This window comes from Motacilla alba, chromosome 4A (genome assembly GCF_015832195.1).
Source record: "Motacilla alba alba isolate MOTALB_02 chromosome 4A, Motacilla_alba_V1.0_pri, whole genome shotgun sequence".
Taxonomy (NCBI): domain Eukaryota; kingdom Metazoa; phylum Chordata; class Aves; order Passeriformes; family Motacillidae; genus Motacilla; species Motacilla alba.
The window spans coordinates 16954402-16981725 of NC_052045.1; the positions used below are offsets into that span (position 1 = coordinate 16954402).

Below are 27324 nucleotides of genomic sequence, written 5' to 3' on the forward strand. Positions count from 1 at the left end.
GTGCAGGAGAGCAGTGAGGAAAACGGGGACACCAGAAGATGCAGCGCAGTCATGGATGGAAACCAGTCCAGAGGAGGGGACACATCCACCAAGGAAGCTAAAGGCTGCAGGCTTCATTCAAGGATTTCAGGTACGATGTTGTAAGGTTAAATGGTTCACAGTAACTGAGACCTCCTCTCCAGGTTTTTTTCCTATTAGTTGCCATCCGAGTAGCTCATCGTGCTGCCTGTCCAAAGGAATTTCTGTTTCTGACAAGACTTCCAGCAAGAGCTCCTCCTCAGCCCAGACAAATCCCATGCAATTCTTGGATTACACTACTCACATCAAAAAGTTCTCATGGTTTTGTTCTGCACTGGATCAAAGCAAAGGCAGCTACTGCGAGAACACTTCTTATAAGCTGTGAATATTATTATCAGCTCACAGAGTGGAACTTTGTTGTGCTCTCGTGGGAGTTTTCATGTTCTTCCCTCAGCTGTGCAAATGAATCACAATGTGCGTGTAATATACAGGCATCAACTTTTTATTATGATTGAAACCCTGGGCTACTTACTCAATCAGGAATTGGAAACACATGGCTTTAGTTTGTAAGGCTTTTTAACTCATGACATAGTAAAACTGTAGTGGCAGCTTCCAGGGACTTTCAGTCCAAATTTCAGCGTGCATTCAAGAGGAATTGGGGTAAAAGAGCAAATAGTCCTGCGGTGAACCTTGCAGTACAGAAATTTGTGATACTTCTTAATCATCTTCAGAGTATTTTGTGGATGTAATTCATCCCCTGAGGTCCAATCTCCTCTAGGAAGTTTGCTCAGTAATACTGTTGAGGAGAAGGAATGCACCTATTTGTAAACTTAGACCAGTTATGCTAAAATGGGGATTAAATGGAGGAAGAAAACTGGGGAGAATATATAAAAGTATGGTACAGACAAAATTTTGTCATGCATTTTGAAATGGTGCTTGTTCAAAAATGGGACTACATTTACTAAAATACAAATAAAAGCCACATAATGGCAAAATTAAGGTGTTGTAGTCCTCAAATCAGAAAAAGTTCAAGTCAAATTAACCCAGATGTTTAGGATTTACCCAACAGGAAATTGAGGCTGAACAAAGTATGGAGAGAAGCTTGTTTTTCCAAAACTATTTCTTGACGAGAATTTCTTTGTGTCCTGCTTTTTATTTTGCTACAGCACAGAGAAATGTATTATTTTCTGGGTTCTAAACTTTGTTACCTCCATAAAGTGATACCAATTCCTTTACTAGGACAGGGAGAAAAGGATGAGTGCTGTGCAGCCTAATAAGGAATGTAAGTTTGTTGTTGTGTTTTTTTTTTTTTCACGGTGCACATTAATCTGTTGTTTTGCCTACCAAAAAAAAAAAAAAAAAAGAAAAAGAAAAAAAAATTCCAAACAAACCCTGCAACTCTTGCCAAACAGCCTGGCCTTATCTCCTTCTTTAAGAGTTCATTCACAGTTCCAGCCACAGCCACAGCTGATGTTTGTGTGTCAGGAGCGCATGAGGCTCTGCACTTTGGGTCAGCTCAGAGCTTTCCTGGTGTCCCTGGGACATCCCTGGAAGAGTTATCCCAACACACACCCCCTGGAGATGTGATCGTGGTACAGCCCAGAGAATTCCACTTTAAGAAGCCGAGAGATTAATGTTTGCAGGAGCCACTTTGGAGCTCGATGTGCCCCAGCAGCGTCTGACCCCAGCCAGGTGAGTGCCTGACGGGTGTTTACTGATTAACACCTTTGTCACCAGGAAGGAAAGCTCTGTGTGAACTTCAACGAGCCAGCACAGTGAGAAAATGCTCTGGATTACTTGGGTTTGTTTAATATATAGTTCTTTCAAAAAGTCACAGCTCTGTGCTAACTCCGAGCCAAACTTTATTGCAGGATTTATTGCCAAATCATAGGTGCTCTCCTTTCTTCTGGATAACCAGTTCCACTCCACTCTTCTCTCTACAGGCATCCTTTACAGTTATTCCAAAGAAAGGGGCCAGACTGAGAAAGTGTGATTTGATCTCTGCTCATGTAATTCCATTTGCCATCCTGTCTCTGATCTTCCAAAATATTGTCAGTTCTCTCCGTGGATTCTTTTACTGTGAAATTCAAGGGTTTTGGGTTTGTTTTTGTTTTTTTTTTTACTTTATTTCATTGTTCTTGTGAAGGAGAGATTTTTGTACTGTATCCAAAATAATTGATAAGTGGATATATAAAGTAATGGAGTGGCCTGATAAGGAGTTACTGATTAATTTGCAATCTTTTTTTACCGTCTTTATTTAAACTAACTTTCGTGAAAAGGCAGAATGGAGAGGTACTGGAATTCTGAAGAAAGCTGTTTCCTGTGGTTTCAGCACAAAACCTTGGCTTGAATGAATTGACAATGCTGTTTGCATTTTCTTCAGAGCTTTTTATAGATCTCTTGACTGGATTAGTGTTAATTTTAACAATTGCCACCTACTGTACTAAATGACTTTTTTAAAAATCTAACTGGAATTGTACTTCTCTGATGTTAACTGAAAATGTGTCTGATTTTGAGGCTATACTGGAAGCTACTGAAGGACAAGGTTTCCTGAAACACGAGGACACCTGTGCACTTTGGAAAATCCTGAAAGGAGCCACGGGTTTTGTCTCTGCTTGCAATGATCTTTAAGAATTTCAGGATTTTGTTGAAGGTTTCACCTGGAAGTCAGGTGGAGGCAAAAGTCTGCTCTGCTGCTAATGCCATTGCTTTTTAAATCTTTGTCCTTGCCTTAGGGGAGAGAGAGAACAGTTAAAAGTGTTTCACGGGCAGCTACTGGGGATAAACTCCCATGGAAAAGGCAAGGAGGGGAGAGAGGGAGTCCAGCCAGAGTTTATCCTCTCTGAGTGTGTTCTGCCAGGACTTTAAGTGGTTTTGACTATGAAATCAGCATTGTACTTCTGAACAATCACAGGTGTATATTGAGTTCACTCAGTTCTCAAGCTGAAAAGATCCCACACACCCCTGACCATCAGCCAGCCCTACAAATTTGGGGTGTTTCTGCTCATGCCAGGTGCAGCTGTTCCCCCTGGGGCACAGTCACCTGCAAGGACAGCTTTTCTCAGCAGCTGTTTGCTTCTGTACTCCCATCCTGAAGGGTCAGAATGAGTTTGCACTTTATCTCACCGGGAACTGGTGAGATGGAGAGAGAACGACCTGTGAAAATCAGTGGCAGGTTCTTGGCAGAGCTCCTGCTCCACTCCTGGGCTTAGGAAATGTCAGGTCTGGTCCTGACCCAGCACCCACCCTCTGCAGTGCAATCTGAATTCTGACTCCCAGCTGAAGTACCACAGAACCTCTCCTATCCCAGTGAGACATGAAAGAAAAACCTGCTTAAGCACTGTGCTGTTGCAGTACAAGTGTTGTAATTAATTTTATCGTGGAAAAACTTTGGTTTATAGCCTGTTAATTCTGCCAGGCTGTGATGCTGTCTGGGAAAGCAAACAGCTTGTGGGCTGTCCAGTTGCTCTCCCCCACATTCCTGCTCAGAAGTGATAGGATATGGATTGGGATACTCCCAGATGAAAATATGTAGTTTCCTTTCTCGATTTTAAGTGTGGCAAAACTGCACAGCAGAACAAGGTTGGCACTGTCCTGTTCCTGCAAGAAGGCAAATGCTTGTGTCTCCTTCCCGTAGCTAATTCTTGAGCTGAGCTAACAGAGAAACCTTCTTTATGTGCCTATGAAGGTCCTGAGTTACAGAGGCTATAAAATAGTCCAACTAACCTTATTTTGCTGGAAAATCCAAATACTGGATGAAAGAAGAGCTAATGCTGCACAATCATGGCATCCCCAGAGCACACAATAAACTTGGTATTTCAGCAGTGAGGGAGAGCACTGCCATCCAAAACTACTGGGAGCCCTGGATCACAGTCACTGATACTGGACAGGGTGCTATTAAATTATCCTGTGCAGCAAATTTGATCAACGTTGAATATATTCTTACTAATGCAATTGCACATCCACACAACACAGATTTAATACTGACTTTTTACATTTTTATTGGCTTACGCAGAGGAAGAGAGGAGATCCAGTCCAGCATAAAGCCTCCCAGTTAACGTCTTGAGCTGTTTAAAGAATTTGAATTAGTAAATTTCTCCAGAAGACATGCTTCTACTGCAGCAGCAGCAGTGGAACAGCCAAGATGATGAAACAACAGTGTTTATGAAGTGGAAGATTTTCAACTGCTTTAAGTTCCCCTGCACTTAATACAGATTTGCAAAGTCACTGTGTTGTAAGGACCTGTGATCACTCTGCACAGCAAGAAAGAGCAATAACCTTTTCCAGCTGGAGATCTGGAAGTTCCTTTAATTAGTTTAACAGAAAACCAGTTCAGAGCAATTTAAAGCTTTTGGCTGCAGGGCTGCTTTTTTGGAGGCACTCACTGGTTTGATTGTTCTGAAGCAAACTGTGGAGACAGAGATGTTTGGGAAAATAGAAAACTATGTTTGCAAACAGTGAAATACTTGAGTCCCTGTTTTGCTCTCGTAGTCCAAACAGTGGCTTTGAGGTTTGGTGAGGAGTCAGTGTTGAAGGAGCAGAGTTTGGAGCTGGGAGGTTTTTGTGCGATGTCAAGACAGGCACACAACTGCACGTACAAAAAAACCCCTGAGAACCAGGTGTGGCTGTTAGTCCTGCTAAGGTGACAACTTGGTCCCTGCAAATGGACAATAATCTTCAAACTGGGTTCATAAAATAACAGAATGGTTTGGGTTGGAAAGCTCATCTCATCCCACCACCCTGGGCAGGGATATCTTCCAGGCTGCTCAAAATCCTATCCAACTTGGCCTTGAGCACTTCCTGGGATGGGGAGTCCACAGCTTTTCTGGGCAACCTGTGCCATTTCTCAGGGAAGAATTTCTTCCTGGTATCCTAACCTAAACCTCCCCTCTTTCAATTTAAAGCCACTTGCCCTTGTCCTATCACTGTCTGCCCATGTAAAAAGTTGCTCTCCCTCTTTTTTATAAACTCCCTTTGGGAACTGAAAGGCTGCTCTGAGGTTTCCCTGGAGCCTTCTCTTCTGCAGGCTGAGGCACCCCAGCTCTCTCAGCCTGGGAGGCTACCCCAGAGCATGGAATATGCTGTGTGCATAATTTCTGGCGTCCCTCCATGGCCTTCTCAGTCAGGGACTCCTGAACCAGCAGGAATGTGGGACTGAACTCAGGATTCACTTCTGGAAGAATCAGTTTCTTTTTCAGAGTTTTGTTGAACTGCAGCCTTAAATCCTGCCTGGAAATGCACTTTGCCCTTTTACTCCTGGTGCTGAGCATGGAAATTCCTTGGACTCCTGCAGCTGGAACAGCAAAGTGGGGTGTGTGATAGAATTTTTGTGTTACAACACATCAAGCCTCCTCCTTGCAGAGGAGTTTCATCTGGCACCGAGGACCCTCTGCAGCTGCTTGGCCTCTGGGGCTCAAAGTGCTGGGTTTGGTTAGGAAAAACCCAGCCCTGCTGTCCCTGAACCCCTTGGGCCAGGATGGGAGTGGGAGGGATGGCTGGGCTCAGCAGCTGCAATAACTGTTCTGCCTGGGTTTTTACCCTGCATGTCACTTGGTCACACAGAGTAACCAAACTGGGATGAGAGCGGGTGAATTCTGTTCAGGCTTGTGTATTTATTGCATGAAGGAGGGTGTAGTTCTCCCTCACATGCCTGTCTGGACAGTCAGTGCTGTTTGTTGTGGATCTCCTGTGTAGTAGCTGGGGGAGAGCAAGGTTAAGACAGGGAAATGTGAGTGTAAAGAAACACTGTTGGGTTGTTTAACACTCAAAGCTTACCTTAATGCTCTGGTGAATACCTGGATTTCAAGTGAATGTCCCTTTAATTAATGGCTGCTCCTAAGGGCAGGGGCTGCTATTTGCCCAGTGCTGAATGTGATTCAGCTGTGCTCTGGCTGGCTCTGGCAGAGGAATCATCTCTGAGAATAAACTGTAAGTAAAACTGAGATTGTTCTGTGGTCAGGCTGAAGAGGGGACTCTGCACCAACTCCACTCTTCTGCTGAAACCCTTTTCCTAATCAAAATGGGAAACTCTCTGGAAAAACAGAGGGGCAGAGAAAGACTTAAAAGCTGAGAGGTTGAAAGCTCAGTGACGTGAGACCTCCTGTACTTTTGCTGATACCGCGGGGGATTGGGTGACCTGTAGAGCTCTTCGGTGTTTTCTCCTCTTCTTTTCTCCTCTGTCCCTCCCCTGCAGTGGTCCCTTCTCTCTGCAGAATGACAGAATGTCTCTAGGCTGGGGTGCAGTATTTTTAGGACTGTGTCTCTTAGTCCACTGTGCGCAGCTGATCTGTATCACATGGCAGAGCAGGGAGTGCTGGCAGAGCAGCTGCCGAGCCCTGCAGTGTTTCCTCAGCACTGCAAGGTTGGAGTGCCAGCTGAGCCAGGGTAAAGCTGTGGGTGTGGATCAGGGGATGCTCTGCTGCCCTGTGCCCCACCTGGAGGAAGGAGGAAGGAGTGTGCTTCTGTTTGGGAGCTTCAGTCATCAACTGAGGGTCAAACACTGGGAGCTGCTTCAAAAATAAACCTTGGAATGGGAGCCAGGTCTGCCTCAGGCCATGTCCTGGTAGGTGAACACTCCAGGAGAGGAGAGCTCAGCTGTCCTCCATCCTCAGCACTCAAACCATCAGGCTGTTATATAGAAACTGCACTGACATTCTTGATGGAGGGCTTTCCAACAAGAAAGAGATCTTTTTATTGACTTTAAAGTGGGCAGCTCTGGGTTCCTGTGAAAGTGGGTTCCTCCTGGTTTTCCAGATGGTGATGGGACTTCAGTGCCTCCTAGGTGGGGGTGAAACAATGAGCAGCCAGGATGAGCAGCCCTGGGAGCCCCTAAAACACACTGCAAGTGTCACAGGGAGCCTGGAGAGGGGCAGGAGAGGAGACTGGCAGGAGAAGCCTCCTCCTTGTTGGTGCTTCCCTTGCTGAGCACTGCCTGTACCACCCAGGGCGAGGCAGGCGGTGCTTTGTCACCACCTTCTGTGCATTGCCACAGAACATTCCAGGCTGTTGTGGCATGGAGTGTTAATCCTGGAAGGACTCACGCTCCTGTCTGGCAGACAGGTGGGGAGAAAGCGCAGGGGAATGAGGTCATGAAAGACCTGTCTCAATGAATTAGGCAGTGACAGAAACCGCATCACCCAGGGACTATTTTAAAAACAAATAGACTTGGTTTAGAATGTTAGATAGCTCATGGGGAATTTTTAATGATCAAGAATGCCAGTTATCATGAAATAATCTATATCCCACCCAAATTAGTCAGACTATTTTGTTGTGGTCCCTGAGGTACCTCTGTAAAATTGACAGTTTGTTCTACGCTTGAATTTGAAGAACTGGTTTGTCAGGGGAAGCAAATCTATTTCCCTGTCTTGGGAGGCCACCTGCCAAGTGAGAGGCCTTGATATTTTTATTGAGGGAGAAAAGTAACCAGAAAGTAATAGAATCACAGAATGGCTTTGATGGGGAGGGATCTTAAAGCATATCCAGTACCAACCCCTGCCATGGGCAGGGACACCTTCCACCATTGCAGGTTGCTCCAAGCTCCATCCAGCCTGGCCTTGGACACTTCCAGGGATGGGGCATCCACAAACAGCTTTCACTCACAAGATCAAAGACCACGACAAATTTGTCATTTCCAAGTGTTCCTCATTACTCTTCTGTATTTCTCTCGCTGTGCTCACTTGCACACCTGCAAAAGCTTGGTTTAATTTCCTGCAGATTTGTGGAATCTCATCCAATTTGTGCTGCAGGTGGCTCAAGGAGCACAAGCTGAGCTCCCTGCAGCTGGACACAGTGGGTGGCTGCCAGGACAATGTGGTGCCACGCTCCAGAGCAGGATGTTGGTTAATTCAGCCTGTATTTGTCTTTGTTGCTGTAGGCAAGGAAGGGGAGATACATCTCTAACTCCAACCTGTGTCCAGAAGGAAGAGGAAAGGAACTGACACACAGGACCTTTCCAAACAGGGTAAGTTCAGGTGCTCTCACCATTCTCTGTCTTGAAGCAGAGGTAGCATCCCTCATGTCCTCCCATTTCAAACTGTCCTGAGTGATTTCTGTAATTGATTTCTCATTTGTAAAATGTTTTAAAGCAATTTATTTGACCTCTGTGGGTGCGACCATAAACCTGCCAAGTTGATAGTCAGGATTCTGGGAACACATTGTTTGGGTTTTTTATTGTTGTTGTGCTTTTTAAAAATACTTTTAGTTCTCATCAATTATTTGCAAATATTTTCTCCTTCTGGGAATTCAGTTCCCTGAAATGTAACATAAAGTTCAAAGACAATAGTACAAGCCAAAGTATTGTCACTTAAATTAAGATGGAGAAATGTGGAAATCTGGTTTTGGTTTTTTTTAGGCATCAAATTTGGAGTAGATAATTTGAGCTTTAGTGGCCAGAAGAAGAATGTAGGACAGAAAGATGGCCCAGCCCTTCACACATGGTGCAGACTGCGAGCCAAGCCTCACTCTGCTACCTTTCCAATCAATTAGACAAAGCAAAATGTTGGGTGTGTGCCTGGCCTGGGCTCTTTCCTGATAAGAATTCTGTTCAGACAAAAATATGATCCTTATCTATGGGATCTTCTTGGGTTTATGCTTTCCCAGTCTTTAGCCTAAGCTAATTTATAATCTAGGGGGGTTTTTTTGTTTTATTTTAAATAAATCAGTGACCTCATTTAGAACAAGTTACATGTTCTCTTGTTCAAGACCAGGGAGTGGTATCAGCTATGGACTTTCAAGAGCCTTCATGGTTTGTCCAATATTGATCTTATGTAGACAGAAGATGTCCTCATCAGTGCAGCTCTTCCGAGATCAGAGGTACCACGAGCTGAAGGGGCAGTGCCTCCAGCAGGGGATCCTCTTTGAGGACCCTGAGTTTCCAGCCTCAGATGAATCCCTTTACTACGACTCAGCAGCAAAAGGCAAAGTGGAATGGAAGCGGCCAAAGGTAAAGGATGGATGTGTTTTCACTCCTGCTGGCTCCTCCAGCAGAGACACTTCCACCAAGAGGTGTCTAAGCAAAGCTTTGTTCTGTTCTGAACTGCCACCCTCTCCCTCAGCTGTTTCAGTTTAGTTCTGGTGAAGCCTTAGCAGCAAGTTCTACCCAGAGAGAGTGGAGAGTTCTCCTTTATTGGTTGATAGCAGCTCTGGTCTCTGCATGGCTATGCTGAATTCACAGTGGATTTTGTCTCTGACTTGTGTGAAACTTCAACTACCCACCAGTGATTTTCTGTGCCAAAAGATCAGCTATTATCTGTAAGCCACCAAGAATGCTTGTGTCTATTTGCCACTTTTACTGGCATCTTAACAGGAAAACAAATATGTCATTTGCTTTGAATTGTAACTAATGTAGTAGGCATTTCAAAATCATTAATACCACCTATATTTGGGGTCTATTAGTTGGTTTGCTCTGAGGTTTTATGCTTCACATGTATTTTTAAATCAGTTCACAGCCATAAGCAAACAATTCAGAAGAAAACAAACCCATTCCCAGTCTGGCTTTCCATCAGCATCATCTGTTCTCTTACTGTGATGAGTGTAATGGTGAGGACAGTGGAAGCCTCCGGCCAGATGCATGCAGTATTTTTGCCCTTAAGCAGGATGAATCACTCCTTTACTTCACCCGTGTCCACATTTAGGATTGGAGTTAATCTTCTGGAAGCACAGATTTGGGTGTCTTTCCTTAGAAAGCACGATGCCAATGTGATGTCCTTCATATGCATCTGCTGCTGTTCTGTGTCCTCTGTGACAGGGGACAGCAGATGAGGCTGACCAAGGCTGGGCTCTCTTTGCCAGGATGGCCTGAGGCTGCTTCTCTTTTTTGGGCTCTCTTTGCCAGGATGGCTTGAGGCTGATTCTCTTTTTTGCTTCTCTCCTTCTTTCCTGGTGGTGCTCATTCCTCACAGCAGCTTATCTGCTGGAATTTTAGTGAGCAGTCCAAGGGTTGCTTTCCTGCTTCTCATTTCAGTTTTCCAAGTAAGACATGAGCCTGAAAAATGGGGAGAATAAATTTGGGAAAGAAAAAGAAGACATTCCAAAGTCTGTGGGTTTATTTTTATTTCTGAGCACTTTCCTGTTTATTGGAGTCTTTCATCCCCTCCTAGAAGAGAAAATACTGTGCGACCAGTCACAGTGAGGTCAGGAAGAGTGTTTGTTCTTCATAAGAGATGTGAAGCAAGAGCTAAACTCTAGCCAAGGATGCCATTTTGGGCCATTCTTGTGTGTATGAGATTGTTCAAGGTGGTGGTCAGTGGTTTGAAGTGTAATTGTAGGTGTAATTGATTAGCTTTGCATTCAGTTATTACCCATCAAACATGATTTTAATGTAGGAAGCATCACATATTAATTAATGTTCTATTTACATAAATTTTATTATCATTTATCATAAAACCACACACAGATTGACCTGACCCTCCTGAGATGTTGAACCATATCCCACCAGTCCCTGGCCTCTGCCAACCAGAAGTTCAGAGGGTGAATTCTGGTGTTGATGCCAACAGCACAGAACCATAGAATCTTCTAGGTTGAAAAGGTCTTCTAAGATCACTGAGTCCAACACTTACCCTTTGACTACTGAGCTATGTCCTGAGCACCAGGTCTCTAAAAAACCACTTCCAGTAGCAATCAGTTCCAGTGCTTGACAACCCTTTTGGTAAAGAAATTCCTCCTTGTGTCTAATCTAAACCTCTCCTAGTGGTTGAATCCTTTGCTGGTGTTTCAGACCATTGGGCTCTGCTAACCCCAGTTCCTCTGAGATAAACCTGTGAAATAACTGAAGCATGACCATTTCAAAGGTGCAGCATCTTCCAGAGCAATTCAGCTCGTGCAGGAAGCCTCCTGGGAGATGCTCTGTGGGGAAAACCTGCTGGTTTGTTGGAAAACCAGTAAGAAACATTCCCTCTGGTTAGTGGACATTCTTTCTGCCCACTGATATTAGCATCATCCTGCTCTTTTCCTGTGATTTCCCTGGAGTTTCTCCCCTCTGCCAAGCTGAAGTGGGGCTGGGGGCAGCTGTGTCCTGCCAGGAGGGGATATCCTTGGCCACCTGTCCTGGTTAACACTGCCTCTGTGTGGTGGTCCTGCTCAGCATGGGCTGAAAATACCCTGTCAAAATACCAGGAATTCCTGTCACTGCTGAATGGATACTTTGTCTTATTTTTAACTAAACCTCGGGTTTGTGTGAACTTTTTCACTGACCCCACAGAAAGGATGGAATCTCAAGGACATCTTTGTCAGTGTTAAACAAACAGCAGTGATCCCCCGAACAGGGCAGGCAGGCATGTGAGGAAAGAGTGGGTAAGCTTGCTTCAGAGATAAACAGTGTTCTTTAGTTATTCACAAAGGAAAATAGTCTGATCCTACAGAATGAGACTTTTATCATGTGCTTTCCTGGTTTCCCTGCTTGACCCTGTGTTTTTTAAGCCCTGATTCTGCTTTCATCTGCATCTTCTCTTTATGAGAGGGCTGTGATTGCACCCTGATGTTCTGGGAAGACAGAGCTGGTCTGTGTCCAGGAAAACAGCAAAGAAAGACACCGTGAGACAGAGCTGCTGATCTGCTTCCCCAGAAACCCCTCCTGTGTCCCAGCCCACTGAGGGACACTGCTCTGTTTGATTAAATTCCCATTAACTCCAAAGGTCAGATACCTGGCTGAAGGCAGGGAGTTGCATCTGCACAGCCCAGTGCCCTTTTTCCTGGAAACACTGCATGCCATGGGCCCCATTCTCCACTCCTCTCACCAGTTTTCCAGCCTTTTCAGGAGTGGCTATCACCATGCAAGTGAAAAGTCCAGGAAATAAGGCAGTACTGTGTTCTGGAATGATACAGTGATAAGAACAGATGGAACAAGTGTCTTCCCACTTCCCAAACTGGGGTGTGTGGGATGAGCAGGTTTGTGATTTACCCAGGGTTGAGATGCCCGAGGATTCAGGGGCTCTGACTTCTGCACCTTCATGAGTTTACTGGAGGCAGCACCAGCTTTTTTTTTTTTTTTTTGGTTCTAACTGGTGGAAAATGATTCATTGTCTCAGGAGCTGAAACATCTTCATATTTACAAGTGCTAATTGAAACCCTGAACCCTCCCCTACCTTGTTACCTGTTTAAGATTTTGCTCTCATTTGGAAGGCAGAGCAAGCTTGGGGCAAACCCCTGTGTGGGCTGTTAGTCTGGGTGAACTTTACAGATTTTCCATTAATGTTCTTTATTCCACGGTGACAGGATTTGTGGTCTCAGTGCCCTCCAGAATATTCAACAGTAACCCAGTTGCCATAAGTTTCTTGGAATGAGGGTCATGAAGGATTTGGCTGTCAGGTCAAATGTCCCAGATGTAATGCTCTTCATCATTTAATTCCTGTCTCCTCTGTAGCTGTGTCACTGCAGTCTGACCCTGTTTTCCAGTTTGAACAAGACCAGAGACATCTGCTTATGTTTGGGACTTGTGTGGAGCCCAGTGGTGCCTGCAGGAGAGGGAGGTGTCCTGGCACTGCATCAGGCTTTGAGCAGTTGCATGACCACTGCAAGAGCAGTTTCGGGGCATGGAGAGGAGTGACAGCTCCTCACACCCTGGGATATCTGCCAGGATGGGGCCTGGGGGGAATCCAGAGCTGGAGGAGAGTGGATATTAAAGGGGAATGCCATCGGCTGGCATGGCAGTGATGTGCACTCCTCTGAGAGCAGCTGCACTGCTGCCTTCTGTGTGACAAAGTGATGGGCTTGTAACAGCCCCTGTGAACAGTGACACTTACCTGGTCTGCCAGATCCCCTCTCCATGCTCCCAGCTCCCTTCTGGAGTGTGGCTCGTGGTTAAATGATCACTTTTTGACATCTGAATGTGCCTTTTTAATTCCTTCAGCCCCTTTTTTTTCCAGTTAAAAATATGGAGCTATTGCTACGTCTGGGGTCACCATTTATTACTGTGGGTCTTTAGGGCAGTTAGGATTTGGTGAAGCAAGGAGAGATCTTGACTCCATTTCAGAAGGCTGGTTTATTATATTATGATGTATATTACATTAAAAAAGACCACACTATAACTATACTACAAAGAACAGAGAGAATCATTAGAAGGCGAGACAGGAATAGAAAGGAATGAATAACAAAGTTCTGTGACTCCCAGAGAGTCCGAGAGCTGCTGCCTCCTGGATTGGCCACCAAGTAGAAACATCCCACAGTGACCAATGGAGGAAGTACCTGCTGCATCCCACAGCAGCAGATCACAAATTGTTTACACTTGAAGCTGAGGCCCTTCAGCTTCTCAGGAGAAGAAAATCCTAGCAAAGGGATTTTCACAAAATATCACAACCACATGGAGCAACAGCAATCATCTTGCTTAATTAGAATAGGGGTCCCTCCCCACCTCTTCTCCTCATCCTTAAAGATTTGCATTATGTAATTATTATTTTCCTGAAATAATTACTTATTCTGCAAAGGCTACATGTACTGAAACAGCTGAGGTTGAGGCTTCTGTTTCCCTGCCTATCCCAGAATTGTGCACATTTCTCTGCTGTTGGTGGCTATGGACTCTTGTTCAAGTGTAGGTAAACAGGAGCTGCAAAGCTCTGTGTGCTGACATTCCTGTTTGCACTGGAAATAATGGCACATGTGGCATCTGGGAGGTGAGGAAATGTGTTTCAAAAGGTGCTGAACTTCTGCTGAGCTTTGAGGGAGCTCACAAATCCTTTCATGTGCCTCAAGCACAGCTGGGGACACAAAGGTGGTTTCAGGTTGGAGGCTGTGTGAGCCAGTGTCTTGTGGTTTGCTTGTTTGCTGGGTTTCTCTGGGACCTGTTAGTAGCAGGAAAAGGCTGTGAAAGACTCAGCTTTGCACTAAGATGAAATCAGTCCTGAACTGGCTTCTTTTCCTTGTGTGTCTGTCACATCCTGGATCTCAACACCATGGATGTTGTCCTCCACAGACAGTCCAGCATCCTTCAGTGGGTGACTTTCAGACTTTCACTCCATGAGTGCAGCTGTACAGGGCTACTGGAGGATTTCAGGACTTCCTAGATGGCACTGGTGATCATTTCAACAGGCACTTTTGTGTGCTGTAGTTAGCTGTGGGTGCACTAGCACAGAGGCGTTTGCCATTGCTGCAAATAGTTTTCCTTGCCATTAAAAGCAGATTTAGCTCATGATCTTTAGCTGCAGCTCATTATCTGTGGAAAAGTTTAAAGTCAGATATTTCTTTGTTAACTGCATGTGTGTGCATATAAAGAGAATGATTGTAGTGCACTTTAATTTTTATAAAAGGGCTTAAGCCTTGCAGACTCAAAAGTGGTATAAAAGGTCATAGGCAAAGTAGGCTCTGACCTAAGTTTAAACCCTTCATCTTAAAGAAGTAGGAAAGCTATTAGGAGCTAAGCTCTGGGAAGCAGTCTGCCCTGGAAGATAATCACAGATTGATGGGAGGTTTCTGTACACATTAATCATGGTTTTTAGGTTAAAATTGTGGAGGCAGGGGCCATGTAGTCCTCCAGACATGGTGCAGTCTTCTGTTAGTGTAGAGGGGGTGGATGAGGGGACAACAACAAGCAGATGGGAAACCACCAGAAGAAAATAATTCCTAAATGATGGTGAAGTATCTTTTCTTTCCTCATTGAGTACAAACCATGTACCCCAAAGCTCCTGCAAACGGAGTCTGGCACTGCTGCACGTTTGAGGGGAGCTGTTCCAGCACCCTGGGTGCCCAGAGCTGTCGAGCTGAGCTGCAGCCATCTGTCCCTGTCGTGCAGGTGTCGATCTGCAGAGCGGGAGGAGCTGCTTGCCAAGGGCTGGCGATGGCAGGAAGGACAGGCGGCTCCCGGGGAGGAAGGCGTTAACCCCATCCCATCCCAGCTGCGGGAGCTGCGAGGTTGGCACGGCTCCCGAGGATGCAAGTGGCAGCACAAAAGCATCCTCTTCGCACCCGTTGCCCTGGCAACTGCGCATTCAAAAGGCAGGATTGGCAGCGGCATCCTGCAGGAGACGATGCAGCTGCAATTAAGTCGAATTGTCTTCACGTTGTTAGAATTAATTTTGAGCTGGGAGGGAAGGGGAGGGGTGGTGGGTGCGTGTTGGGGGTAGAACAATGAGCTGCCACCCCTCTGAGATGCCGGCGTGGGCAGGGCTTCATCGTGCTCTGGGCTTCTTTAAGGGTAAAATTAGTGCTGGCACTTGGCTTCTGAACCTCGGGGGTTTTTTTGTTGGAGCGACTGAAAATCTGCCTCGGGAGCTTTATTTGTTTAATGAGGTGGATTTGAGGGAGTGAGGGATCTTCTGTGCAGCTATTGCTGTTCTTGCATCCTGGTGATCCACAGACTGGAAATGCAGGGATAACTGAGATCCCAGGGAACTGGGCTCCTAGGAGGAGGTGTCCAAAAGTGGAGGGCAGGGTCTTTCAAATCCAGGTCAAAACAAGTCTTACCTTTCCTGTATGGTTGCAATTCTCTATCAGCTGGGTTCAGAATCTGCTTTCTTGTTTTATTTGGTGAGATCAGTTGATTTGAATCATTTTCACCAGCAGCTGGAAATGTAATGTGTTTTTCAAGAGAGATGTGGCCACCTGGTTTTGCCCTGGAGTGAAGAAACAGTGGAGGTAAATTGTGATTTGGTGCATGAGATATATGGAAATTCACTGAAATTCAAAACTTTCTAAAGCACTTAGCAGCCAGGATTTTGGAAGGGATGTTAAAATCTAAATGTAATCTAAATAAAAGTTCTAATAACTCAAATACATGCAGGATGCACTGATCTACAGAGATCAAAAAAGTAACTGGAGTCCCTTGGAACTGGAATTCTCATTTTACCAACCAAGAATGGAAGTTCTCATGGAGAACATCATGATAGAATAACATTGTCATTATTTGTGCTACCCTAATACAATCCTGTAATCATTTTGAAGTTAAGAACAGTCCCAGCTGTTCCAAGGAATTGATCTTTTTGAGGAGCACACCCATTTTGTAAAAATGGAAGGGAGAAATAGTGACACTTTTTTTTTGTGGGGAGAAAATGCTGGGTTAAAATACTTTTTGGTTTTAATTTTAATGTTGCAACTTTTCCCCAAATGTGCTAATAAAGCTGAAATATTTATTGGAATTTTTTCTTGGAGGCAAGGAAACATTTTTCAGCCCTGAAGGGCTTTCCCTTGTTGGTGATTTAAGGTACTTAGAACAGGATGTTCTGATGGTGTCCAGCCAAACAATTCACTGGAAACATCGTGGGCTTTGTTTTATTTTTGCCCTTCTCCCATTATTATTTTCTCCTAAGGTTTTGAGGTTGAGTTGTTTTATTTTTCACGGAACATCTTCTGAAGAGAAAATGTGGCACCTACTAGCACCCTGGCAGGTGAAGGTAGGGAGCTCCAGGCAGCTGTTTCCTACAGATCATTGCCCTTTCTTGGCTGAGAAATAGCAAAGGTGTATTTTTGGGGGGAGTGTGTTTTTGTGTTTCACAAGTGGGAGGTTCATTTGGGATTTTTTTTCATAGCTGGATGGAAAAGGAAGACCCGAACAGGAGGATTTTTGTTACATCAGGCATGTAAAACATGCGTGACAGCTCCCAACATCTGAGAGCAGCCTCCTGAAGAACCAGGAATACTCCAAAGCAGTCTCCTGTGTTGCAGGCTGATATCATTATTAATGTGTTTGTTCGCTAATCTTTTGTGGAGCCAGCCTGCAGTGCAAAGGGAAGGGCCTTTATTGCTACATCAGAAGAGCTGCCACAAAATATACCTTGTTGAATATAGTAAAAACACTGAACAGTCAGTTGAGGAAACATTGTGTTGATCCCAGGAAGAGAGGATGGGAGGCTTGAAATGCCCACACCATGGCTACTGTGCTAATTCATGTTCAGCATGACACTGATCCTTTCTCAGTGGCTGTGACATCTCTGCTGCAAGCCCTGCCTCGGCCTCTGCAGGTGTTCTGCTGTCACCAGACAAACTGGAAAATGTGTGTTGACTTTGTCTGCAGGTTTGGCCTATCATTATTCTAAAGTAACCTTTGTCACCAAAGCCTCAAAGTAATAATTAACTGGTTTGTCTCTGGAAATCTGATGGGCATCGGACCCTGAGAAAATCCTGTTAACAGCAAATACTTCATATTGGATTGCATTTTGCTAAAGAGAATTTTAAATTAAACAATATAAACTTCAAATACAATTATCAATTTCACAATGTAACCCCCCCAGCAAGCTTGAAAATCTCGATTCATTTCCAACAGCATTTCTGTCTGTGATGAGACCAACCCAATTTCTAACAGGAAAATGAAGCCTGGATGGGGGGCTGTGAGGGCATGAACCCAGAACAGGCAGGCAGGGATGTGTTTAAATGGGTATATGCTCATGGATGTGTGTACATGAATGGGGCAGGGGCTTGGGAAGCAGGATGCTGAAGGGTGAAGGAGTACTTTGGACTTGCTTTGTCACCCCAGGGAAAATCTGAGGCATTTGGAAGGCAGGCAGAGCCCCAGAATCTGTGCTGTACAATTTCAATGGTGGTAGCTTTGTAAGGGAAATAATTTCATTTTTTTTTTACTAGGAGTAGTGATGGGAAAGAGGATGGGTCCAAGGAGAAGTGACTGGGCTGAGCAGTCACCAGACACACAGGGTTGTTGCAGATCTGTTGTTAAGCACTTTCTTTCCCTGCTGTTTGGGTCCTGGAGGCAGGAAGTGGAGCAGAGCTGTGTGTGGTGCCCCCAGGACTCCTCTCACACAGCCAAACAAACAGGGAGGGATCTCTTAATTCCCTGAGTCCCTCCCAGCAGTTATTGCTGGCAGGGGCTGGGATTCCGCTCTTGGGGCTGATGTCCAGCTGTGGGAGCCTTGTCCAGGTCCCATTTCCAGGCTGAGGTCTGCAGGCCCCATCCAGGCTGAGGTTGATAGTATAGGGATAAAATGTTTCTAAAATCATGGTATATTCCAGGCAGTTAGAAAGAAACTTGGGCTTAGGAGGCCCTGGGAAAGTGTTAGGCCTTGTGTTTGCTGGATCATGTGAAACTGCACCTGTGTAGTCAGTATATGATAAATGGTGTGGTGATTGCTTAGTAATTAGATATAATTATTGTTTAATCGTAAGAGGAATCATGAGAAACTATGTTCAAGGGTTTGAGGGGGATCACGAGAAACCCATGCTTGGATGAAATCAATGTATACAATAGAACAATGTGAGTTTAATAATGAATATGTAAGTTATAGAATGATAGAATATAAAAACATGTTCATCCTGAACCCATGTCTGTGGCATTCATGGCAGCCAGGACAAGGATGAGAGACGTGAAATCTTGACTCTATGTTTCAGAAGGCTGGTTTATTATATTATGATATATATTATATTTAAAATGTTAAACTAAAATGATACTAAAAAAAACCCCAAAATATATTTATCAAAAACCAAAATGAAAATAAAATGAAATAAATAACAAAGTCTTATAACTAACCAGACAGTCTGAACCAGCTGCATCTTTGATTGGTTATTCAGTAAAAACACTTAACATGGACCAATCAACAATGCACTTATTGCATTCCACAGTAACAAATAGTTATTGTTTACATTTTATTCCTGAACCCCTCAGCTTCTCAAGAGAAGAAAATCCTAACAAAAGGATTTTCATAAAATATCATAACTGCACATGTCGGAGTCAGATTTGGGTCTGTACCCCTGACGCCCAGAGCTCTTCAATAAAAGCACCTGCATATAATCATTCTGTGACTATGTGCTCCTGAACCCTAACAGGGTGGGTGCAGTGTGCTGTGCCTCTGGACCAGAAACCCTGAGAACCTGATAAAATTCCATTTCTGTGTCTGTGAAGGTCCACCAGAAGCAGGATCAGGAATTCCACACTGTTCTAGGATTTTGTCTCTCCTCGCCTTTCTGCAGCAGGGTGGCGATGCCCAGCTCTGGCAGAGTGCTTCACACCCTGAAGAGATCCTGTGTGTTAATTTGAAAAATGAAAACATGGCAGCACACAGTGCTCCAGAACTTGGGAGGGCCTCACTTTTTTTGAGATGAGTGTTTAATTTAAGAAGCTCTATTGAGACTGAAACAGATACTGTTTTGTTCTCTTGGGGATGTTATTTTAAGAAAGTGTCCTTTTCTAAACAATAGAAACTTATAAGCATAGTTTAATTCACTTTTAGTCCCACTAGTGATTTATGCTGGTACACCTCAATATTAATATCAGGGTTTTTGGTCCCTGGCTCCTTTCAAAGCTCTGGGAATCTCACTGTGTTCTGTTTGCCACCTTGTCTGTCCCCCAACAGGCTGAGTATGGGAGGCATCATGAAAACACTTTGGCATATCTCCATCTTGGTTTCTGACTGGATAGAACATTCCTCCCATAATATTCTGTCCTCAGTGTTTTCATCTGGGGAAGTTGTGACATGTTTCTTTCTGGAATTGCCGAAATGTTCCCAGAATTGAGCTGTTGCTCACCCTTATTCTACGAATTCCATCATTTTATTTTTATTTTGCCTGGAAAATCTTGTTAAGATGGGGCTTGCCCAGAAGAAGAGCTGAGCAAGGCACCATAAAGCCTGCAGGTCTGACCTCTCCAGTACAGTCTGGTGACTGAGTGGACCCCATATGACATCAATTTGATGGCCCAATCCCACTCCTGATGTCATGTCAGAAAATTCTTTGGTTTTAGTCGTGCCTTTATTGCTGGCTGCATCCTGACAGGAAGCAAAAACCCCTCAGTGGCCGCCCTTTATTTCCATAGGATGAAGTGGCAGCATTTGGAAAGTGGCAGCTCGCTCAGTGGGATTATTCATCCAAGTCTTGCAGGACTATAATTAAAGGCAAACATTTGTAAATGACATGCATGCTTGCCAAGCAGACAGCTCTCCAGATGCCAGTGTTCTGTTATCTTCTCTCTTGGCACTTTTTCCAGTTTGTATTTCCCTCCCTCAGATTGGATGAACGCTTTCTTATGTTGTTGTGGTTGTTTCCTCTAAAGAAAAAAAAAATATTAAACGACCTCAATGTCATTTCTAGAGCACAAACAGTACAGCTCCAAGGCTCTGAATGTTTCTTTAAAGTTTAAAATGTCAGGTTTTATTTAGTTGGTTCAGTTGTCATTAGATGAAAATTGGTTTCTCAAACAGTTTCTGTTTGTCCTCAGGCGATGTGGTGATGGCAAGAATGACATGGTAAAATTTATTCTGAGACTGTAAAACAAAAAGCCTGAGGATCATATCCCCAGCTAGCATAAGTCTTCTTACAGTAATTGTTAGTTCATTGATTTAGTCTTCCAAAATAATTAAATGTCTGACTTCTCTGAAGCAAAAATTACAGCCTAAACATGCCAGTTGCAAAGGAAATTGAGGTATTGTTCTGTCAACACTCTTCAGCAAGAGTGGAAAGCATCCACATCCAAAAAATGCCTTCTGTGTGAAGAGCTTCATGCTTTTGTCATGTTATTTCCATATTTAAAAGGGTATTTGGGATGAGCTGGAATTTGAGGTTTAGTGAGCCATTCTGCCTTCGATTTGCAGAGTAATTTGTTTGAATTTCATGCTGTGTTCCTGTGATCCAATGTATGTTTCCTTCAAGATTAATTCTATTTAAAGATTAAATAAATATGTATGTTTTCTTGGCTAAAAAGAAGCTTTTAAAAATCCTTCACAGCTGAAAGAACCTTTTAGAACTGCTTTCTTGCCTGTATGTGGCAATGTTTCTAACTTAATCACAAAGGCTAAATAAACTATTTTGAATTTGCATTTTTTTCCAGCTTTCAGGAAATAAAATGTTGTTCCTCAGGAAAAGACACTTTTGTTAAGAGCAAGTGTTATCTTACAATTATTCCATTCTTACACTGAGCTTTGGCCAGCGTTGGGGGTGGCAGAGGCCACCTTGAGCTCCTCATGTGCATCAGGAAATGGAATCTGTGTCTGGAGCTGTCCAGGAGCCATCTGGGCACTCCTGCTTCAGGTGACCCTTCCCGAGCCTGGGAGGTGCACAAGTGGCTCCCCAAGGTCTGCTTAATAAAGGGTGTCTGTGCAGTACAAAGCGCATTGAGGTCTGATGTTTGTCTGGAGACAGCACTTTCTAGTCTGATACACTGAATAATTATCACATTTGGGCTGGTTTTTTGCCTGAGACTATACTAAATCTTCAGTCCTGTGATGGTGAGTAAAAAATTCAATCTCATTTAGCAGCGATCCACCTGTGGGCTGAGCTTTGGCGTGCATGTTTGGGGTTTTATTGCTGCTGCAAGTTTACCACAGGAGCTCTAAGGAAGCACTTGTGGGACTGATAAAAGACAAAAATTCAAGATTTTTCTCTCCCTGGGTCAGTAGGATAACTATTGATAATCCATTTTTGTGCAGAGCTGCATTTGCTGTGCATGACCACTGCTATCTGTTTCCTCCTCCCTTCAGATAAGGGCATTTAAGCCTTGGACATCTGATTTTCCTCCCTAAATGGAGATGTGAATGCAGCACCTCATCCTCTGGCCTCTCCTCCCTCACCCTCTGACTCTGCTCTCCACAAACAAAACTCCCCAGAAGTGACAGTTGCCTAAAAGCTGCTTTTCACATTTGGGCACGTGACCTAGCTGGTCAAACAGCTGGTGTCTGCACTGTAAGAGGAATAACTCCAATTCAATCCAAATATTTCAGATGTAATCCAACCATGGCATTTCTCCTTCCTGGTCTTAATGAGCACATTTATTCCCCTAAAATGCAAATGTCTCATGAACCAAACCAAACCTGTATCTGCCTGGGGACAGAGGTGGATTGAGGGGACTGGCACCTATAAAGCACCATCAGCCCTTGGTTTAGCTGAAGTGAGGCTGATTTACAGCTGAGAACCTGCCCTGCAGCTCTGCATTTGGGTGGAGTGCAAACTGCAGACCCTGAGAGGGAGGGTGTGCTTGGAAGACACAGGGACACCAGGTTCAGCTACTTGTGCAGACATTCCGAAATCTGCAAAAAATTAAAAACCAACATCGCCCCCAATGAACATAATGGCTGAACTGTAAATACTTATGTTGTAAGACAAGGGAAAAGCAACACTGACAAACCTCAGCATTATTAGAAACAGGCCCTTCTCCTGTCTTCTGAGACTTAAGAAATGTTTCCTTAGGTTTTTCACTGACTTCACTTTAGCTGTTAGTCCCTGATTAAATAAAGATGATGAAGTTCTCACAGCAATTCCTGGATATTCGTAGAGAATCTTCATCTTTAGAGGAAATTTTGTGGTGCTTTGAACACACTATAGGAACTGGAGGTCTGGATCCCTTTTGTTTTACCCAGAATGTGGCTTCAAATCCATAATTCCAAATCAAACACTTGGTGTTCTCTGGGAAGTGCTGTGAGGTTGGGCACTGTGAATATTCCTGTGGCTACCAGTAGTCATTGCAAAACAGAGGGAGATTATTTGGATTCTAAAGATTTCTAAGCTGGTAAATCAGGAGGGTAATTCTTCAGTGATGCCACTGATGTTAGTGTTTAAAAGAAAAATTTGTCTGAAATGGAGTGGTGAATTCAACTCAGTTTATTTATATCACATGGGCAAAATCAAAAATTAGCTCAAGGAGTGAAAGAGCTATGGAAAGAAACAGCATGATATAAATAAGGAAAAAAGTTTCTTACTCTGTCTTTGCAAGCAAAAAGTCTCTTAAATGTCTGAACAATTTAATCACAAAGATGAAACTCACTGTGCTTCAACTGGGATAAAATCATGACCAAGTAAATATTCTGACTACGCCCTGACAGGCGAGTCCTCCCAGGCAGCTAAAGGCTCTTGTCCATGGATCTGTCTGACTGAATCTGCTCTAGTCTTTGTTTTGGGTTGAAGCAGAAGAGAATCCAAAATTAATGATCATTAAGGGTGCTAGGAAACTTACTGACTATTCAAACAGTGATAGAGCTCCACATTTTCACAAGTCCTTAAGTGATTAAAGCATCCAGGTTCCTCTGGCTCTTCAATGGTTTGAGCATTTAAGTTGCACAATAATAATATCCAAAGTGACAGGCAGAGTTTGTAAAAACATTAAAGCATATTCAGATTGGTTTATCCTGGAAATTCTCTTGGGGCTGGAAACAAGAAATCCTCAAGATCACTTTGTATAACAGCATGTTATCCAAACATATTTTACTCATTTCAGTACTCTAATAGCCATCTGTGCAAGACAAAATCATCTACATAGAGGGAAAAGCATGGGCTTGATTGCCTGGCAGATACAGCAACTGTGATTTTGCTTAACCTTTCTTTGGAAGTCACTGATGTGGGTTTTTCAGTGTCACCACTCAAAACTGAAGAAACTTATCTCACATGCTGATAACTTTATTGCTAAATGAAAATCTTTCCAAAACAAAGTTTAAAAAGATGTTTTAGAGATAGAAGCTGCTGTTTGTCTTCAAGATGTGTAAATAAAAGCCTTCCTGGTAGTTACTGTGAATTTATGATTCTGTGATACACTGATTTGGCTGAGTCATAAAAGTGCTTTCAGTATTCAGGAGTAAAATGAATGCTGCTGTGTCACTTTTGAGGCAATATTTTTACAGCTTAGAATTTGAACTCTCTATCTTCCTGAAAGAAAAATACTCTGGTTTACATGTTCTAAGGCTGATCTTTGCCAGAAAGGATGTCCAGACTAGAATTTAAAGTCTGGTATGTGTCATGTTGGGATAGAGACTTTCCATAGACTCTGCCCTTCACAGGCTCAGCAAAGTTGTGCTGTGCTGCCTAAAACAAAATTTCTATTAAAAACCAATTCAAAATCCAAAATTTGATACAGCTTACTGTCTGAGAAGCTTGTGTCTTATGCTCAGGGCTTTATGTCATTTTACAGTTCCTCTTTTTATGTTATGAAGCAAGCATCTAGTCCAGAATGGTGTTGGGCAAATCACAGTTCCAAAGGTTTCTGTGCAAGGTGTCACTGCATAATGTGGTTGTGATATTTTGTGAAAATCCCTTTGCTAGGATTTTCTTCTCCTGAGAAGCTGAAGGGCCTCAGCTTCAAGTGTGAACAATTTGTGATCTGCTGCTGTGGAATGCAGCAGGTGCTTCCTCCATTGGTCAGTGTGGGATGTTTCTACTTGGTGGCCAATCCAGGAGGCAGCAGCTCTTGGACTCTGTAGGAGTCACAGAACTTTGTTATTCATTCTTCTTGCCTTCTGATGAATTTTTCTCTCTGTTCTTTGTAGTATAGTTATAGTGTGGTCTTTTTTAATGTAATATATATCATAATATAATAAACCAGCCTTCTGAAATGGAGTCAAAATCTCTTCTTCCCTTCACCAAGTCCTGACTGCCCTAAAGACCCACGGCAATAAATGGTAACCTCAGACACAGTAATAGGAGAGGCCTTGAACTGTTATCCCAGGCATTCACACATTTTTGCTTGGAGCAAATAAGGGGGAGAGCACCTCAAGGTGCAGTCTGAAAAAGATGAGGAGTCTGGGAGAAGAGGATAAAGGATTTTTATCCTTAAGTGTCTGAGATAAATGGTAGATAGTGGAATCTAGGCTGAAACAAACCCTACTGGAAAAGGGATGTGGAAAGGAGGAACTTGTTGCTATAGGGGTTTATGCTCTTTTATGTGGTGTTTAGACTTATGCTTTTTAATCTTTGTAGTCTGCATTGCCATTGGGTAAGGGAGAAATATCTCCTTTCAGGAAAAACAAATCATCTCTCAGATTAATCTGAATTTTCACTCCAGACAATGTTTAGATAACTTGACTTTAGTTTTGCCACAGAACGCTCAACGTAATAAAAAAATAAATGTGACTTTGCTGAAATCTGCCTGATACTCTTTCGTAAACAGCAAATTCCCTTCCTCAGAAAAGGCAGTGATGGAGAATTCCATCTGCATCAGTTGCCAGCCCCCTGAGACACAGCAGAAGGTCAGACTGGACAAGATCATGGCCTCTGAGCCAAAATGATGTTCTTTATCAGGCAAACAAATATTTTCCTCCCCAGGCAGAGCTGGACAGTCAGGAGTACTGACCTGGGAATAGTTTATTCCACACTGCTCCAGTGCTGAATATGTCAGTGCTGTGAAAAAATGTGTGTGACTTTTTCCAACCTCCTTTTCTTATTGTTTTTATTCCCCATCTGAGGAAAGTCATCCAAGAATTTGATGGACAAACATGTTTTGAGGAAGCAATAAAAAGCTGGAGCTGAACAGTGGGTGGCCTTTGAGTCTGATGAGTGGCCTCACAGCCCATGTCTGACCTCAGCCACGTTAGGGTGTTTAGGAAATGATGTCAGGGAGTTGCTCCAAGGACTGGCTTTGTCCCTGACCATCCTCTTTAATTGCATTTAATACAAAAACATTTCCCCTGCTTTGGTGCATGGCTACATTCAGATTTTCTTTTAAATGTTACTACTACATCTACCTGTTTTTTCATGGAGCATCAACACCTCAAAATCAGAGTAAATCCTTGTAAAAGCATTTTGCAGGAAAACTTCAAATTAGTGATCCTAAAATGGTCCCTTTAGGATGGAAAATTATCACTTTTTCCAGGGAGTTTACACATATACATTTTTAACTAATTAAATTGGGACTTTGATTAAATCCCCCCCCCCCCCATTATGTCACAGTTGTTGTAGCTTTGGAATAATTGCAAATCAAGTCTCATAGGGGTTGGAATTGCTCTGAACTATTGGTTTATATGATCAGTAGAGACACGGGGCTCTCTCCAGTGTCACAGCACCATGGCAGTGGCAGGGTAACCTGTCTGTGCACTGCCCTTTGAAAGGACCTGAGCTCTGCTTCCAGGGGAGTTTGGACATCTGGCTGAGAGAATCTGATGTTGCCTGAAGTGAATCCTGTCCTAAGAATGGCATCTCTGACTGCTGCTGATGAGGAAAAGTCACACAAATTGTGGTACCAGTGTAGAGAAGGGAATAGGTCCAAGGGGAAAAGGCAGGAGGCAAAGGCTGTGTTCTGGTAAATTCAGTGAAAATCAAAGTGTTCTCAAACAAGGCAGCTTTTCTCTAGAGGTGTTACTGATGTGCTGGAGTTTTCTAGCAGCACAAACTCAAATAGTGCAACAAGAGGTGATTTGAGATGGTTTGTCCTTGTCTGAGGGCTCTGGGAGAGCAGAAAGTCTTTCACTGGAGTCTGGAGGGATTTCTGGGCTGCAGTGGCAGAGGACTGGCAGAGCTTCAGCAAAAGCTTTGTTAGGAGGTTCAGGAAAAGGTCAGCCCCAGGGCCCATCACTGAGCCCTGCCCAGCCCTGTCAGCATTGTGGAGAGAGCAGCTGTGCTGCTCCAGGGGTCAGGTGAAACCCACAGGCAGCCAAGATACACACCATGTTGCCCAATTCCAATTTTGGGGGGTTTTTCTTCCAAAACATTGATTCAGATCCTCCCCAAACACACGTGTCCCACAGGCAGGGCAAGGCTGAAACCCATGGACTGAGTATTAGTCACCACTAGCCCCAAACTGGAAAAGGGAAAAAAGAACACTATAAAAATGTCTGTGATGCATTTGGTTTTGTAACAGGATTTAGCAGAGAGGGAGGAGGGGGAAGAAGCATTTCTCAATCCCCAAATAGCTGAGTTTTCTTTCACACAAGGCTGGAGCTCTGGCATGCCCTTCCCCCTGCTCCTGGGCTGCTCAGTTTCTCTTGAAGCAGCACTGGGCATTATCTCACTTTCAGGAACTGGTGCTGCTGGATGACGGGCACAGAGTTTTCAGAGGAATTGCACATTCCTGAGCTCAGGGTGTAGAGACAGAAACCAGGGGCCAAACCAGCCTTTTGGGGGTTTGCAGGGTGTAACAGCACTGCCCAAAGTCCCCTCCTGATCTCAGCAAGGGCTGTTTCAGTCGGGTCACATCTGACCCTGGGTTTTTTTGGATGGAGATTTCTCTGAGAACTGCCTCCTGTGGGGTCACTTCTCTTTTTCCACTCCACAGGCAGATTTTTTTCAGCCACAACAAGATTTAAAAGTCTTTTTGCACGCACTGGAGTATCCAGTGCAGTTAGGCTTGGTCCTTTTGCTTCTTGGGGCTAACTGCAAATGCTTTGGCACACAGCCTGCTCTGGGGAGGGCTGCTGTGACCATGCCAGCACAGATGGGGTTTATTACAGGATGGACAACCCCATTTACCTCTTCAGCTCCATGACCACAGGGTGCTGTCTTTGCTGCCTTCCTTTAGATGAGGTTGGTTCAGTGTCAGCTGCAGCCAAGGCTGAATATTTCCATCCATGTTCAGAAGGAATTGCCTTTGCCCCTGCTCCCTACACTGCCTCTACAGGAGTTGTCTCAGGATGATGTGAGGGTGGGAGAAGGGAAGAAAATGGAAACAATTCTCAGCTCTGACAGAAATAACCTGCTTTAAAGAGTTTAAGAGAATGGTGACTGCGCTTAAGTAGATCAGTCTGATAG

General features: G+C 43.9%; 1 protein-coding gene across 3 annotated transcripts in view; it reads left to right on the forward strand.

Moving 5' to 3' along the window:
• Window positions 1-1454: 1454 nt before the first annotated feature.
• CAPN6 (calpain 6) overlaps window positions 1455-27324 on the forward strand; it is a 54102-nt gene continuing 28232 nt past the window's right edge. The window contains exons 1-3 of one of the 3 annotated variants that reach the window (XM_038122846.1): window positions 1455-1710; window positions 7892-7978; window positions 8788-8959. In XM_038122846.1, the coding sequence (XP_037978774.1) occupies window positions 8795-8959 (165 nt within the window). In that variant the 5' untranslated portion in view covers window positions 1455-1710; window positions 7892-7978; window positions 8788-8794. Of the gene's footprint in view, window positions 1711-5312; window positions 5947-7891; window positions 7979-8787; window positions 8960-9071; window positions 14579-27324 lie in introns of those variants that run through there. The other 2 variants (XM_038122847.1, XM_038122848.1) reach the window with 2 other exon arrangements.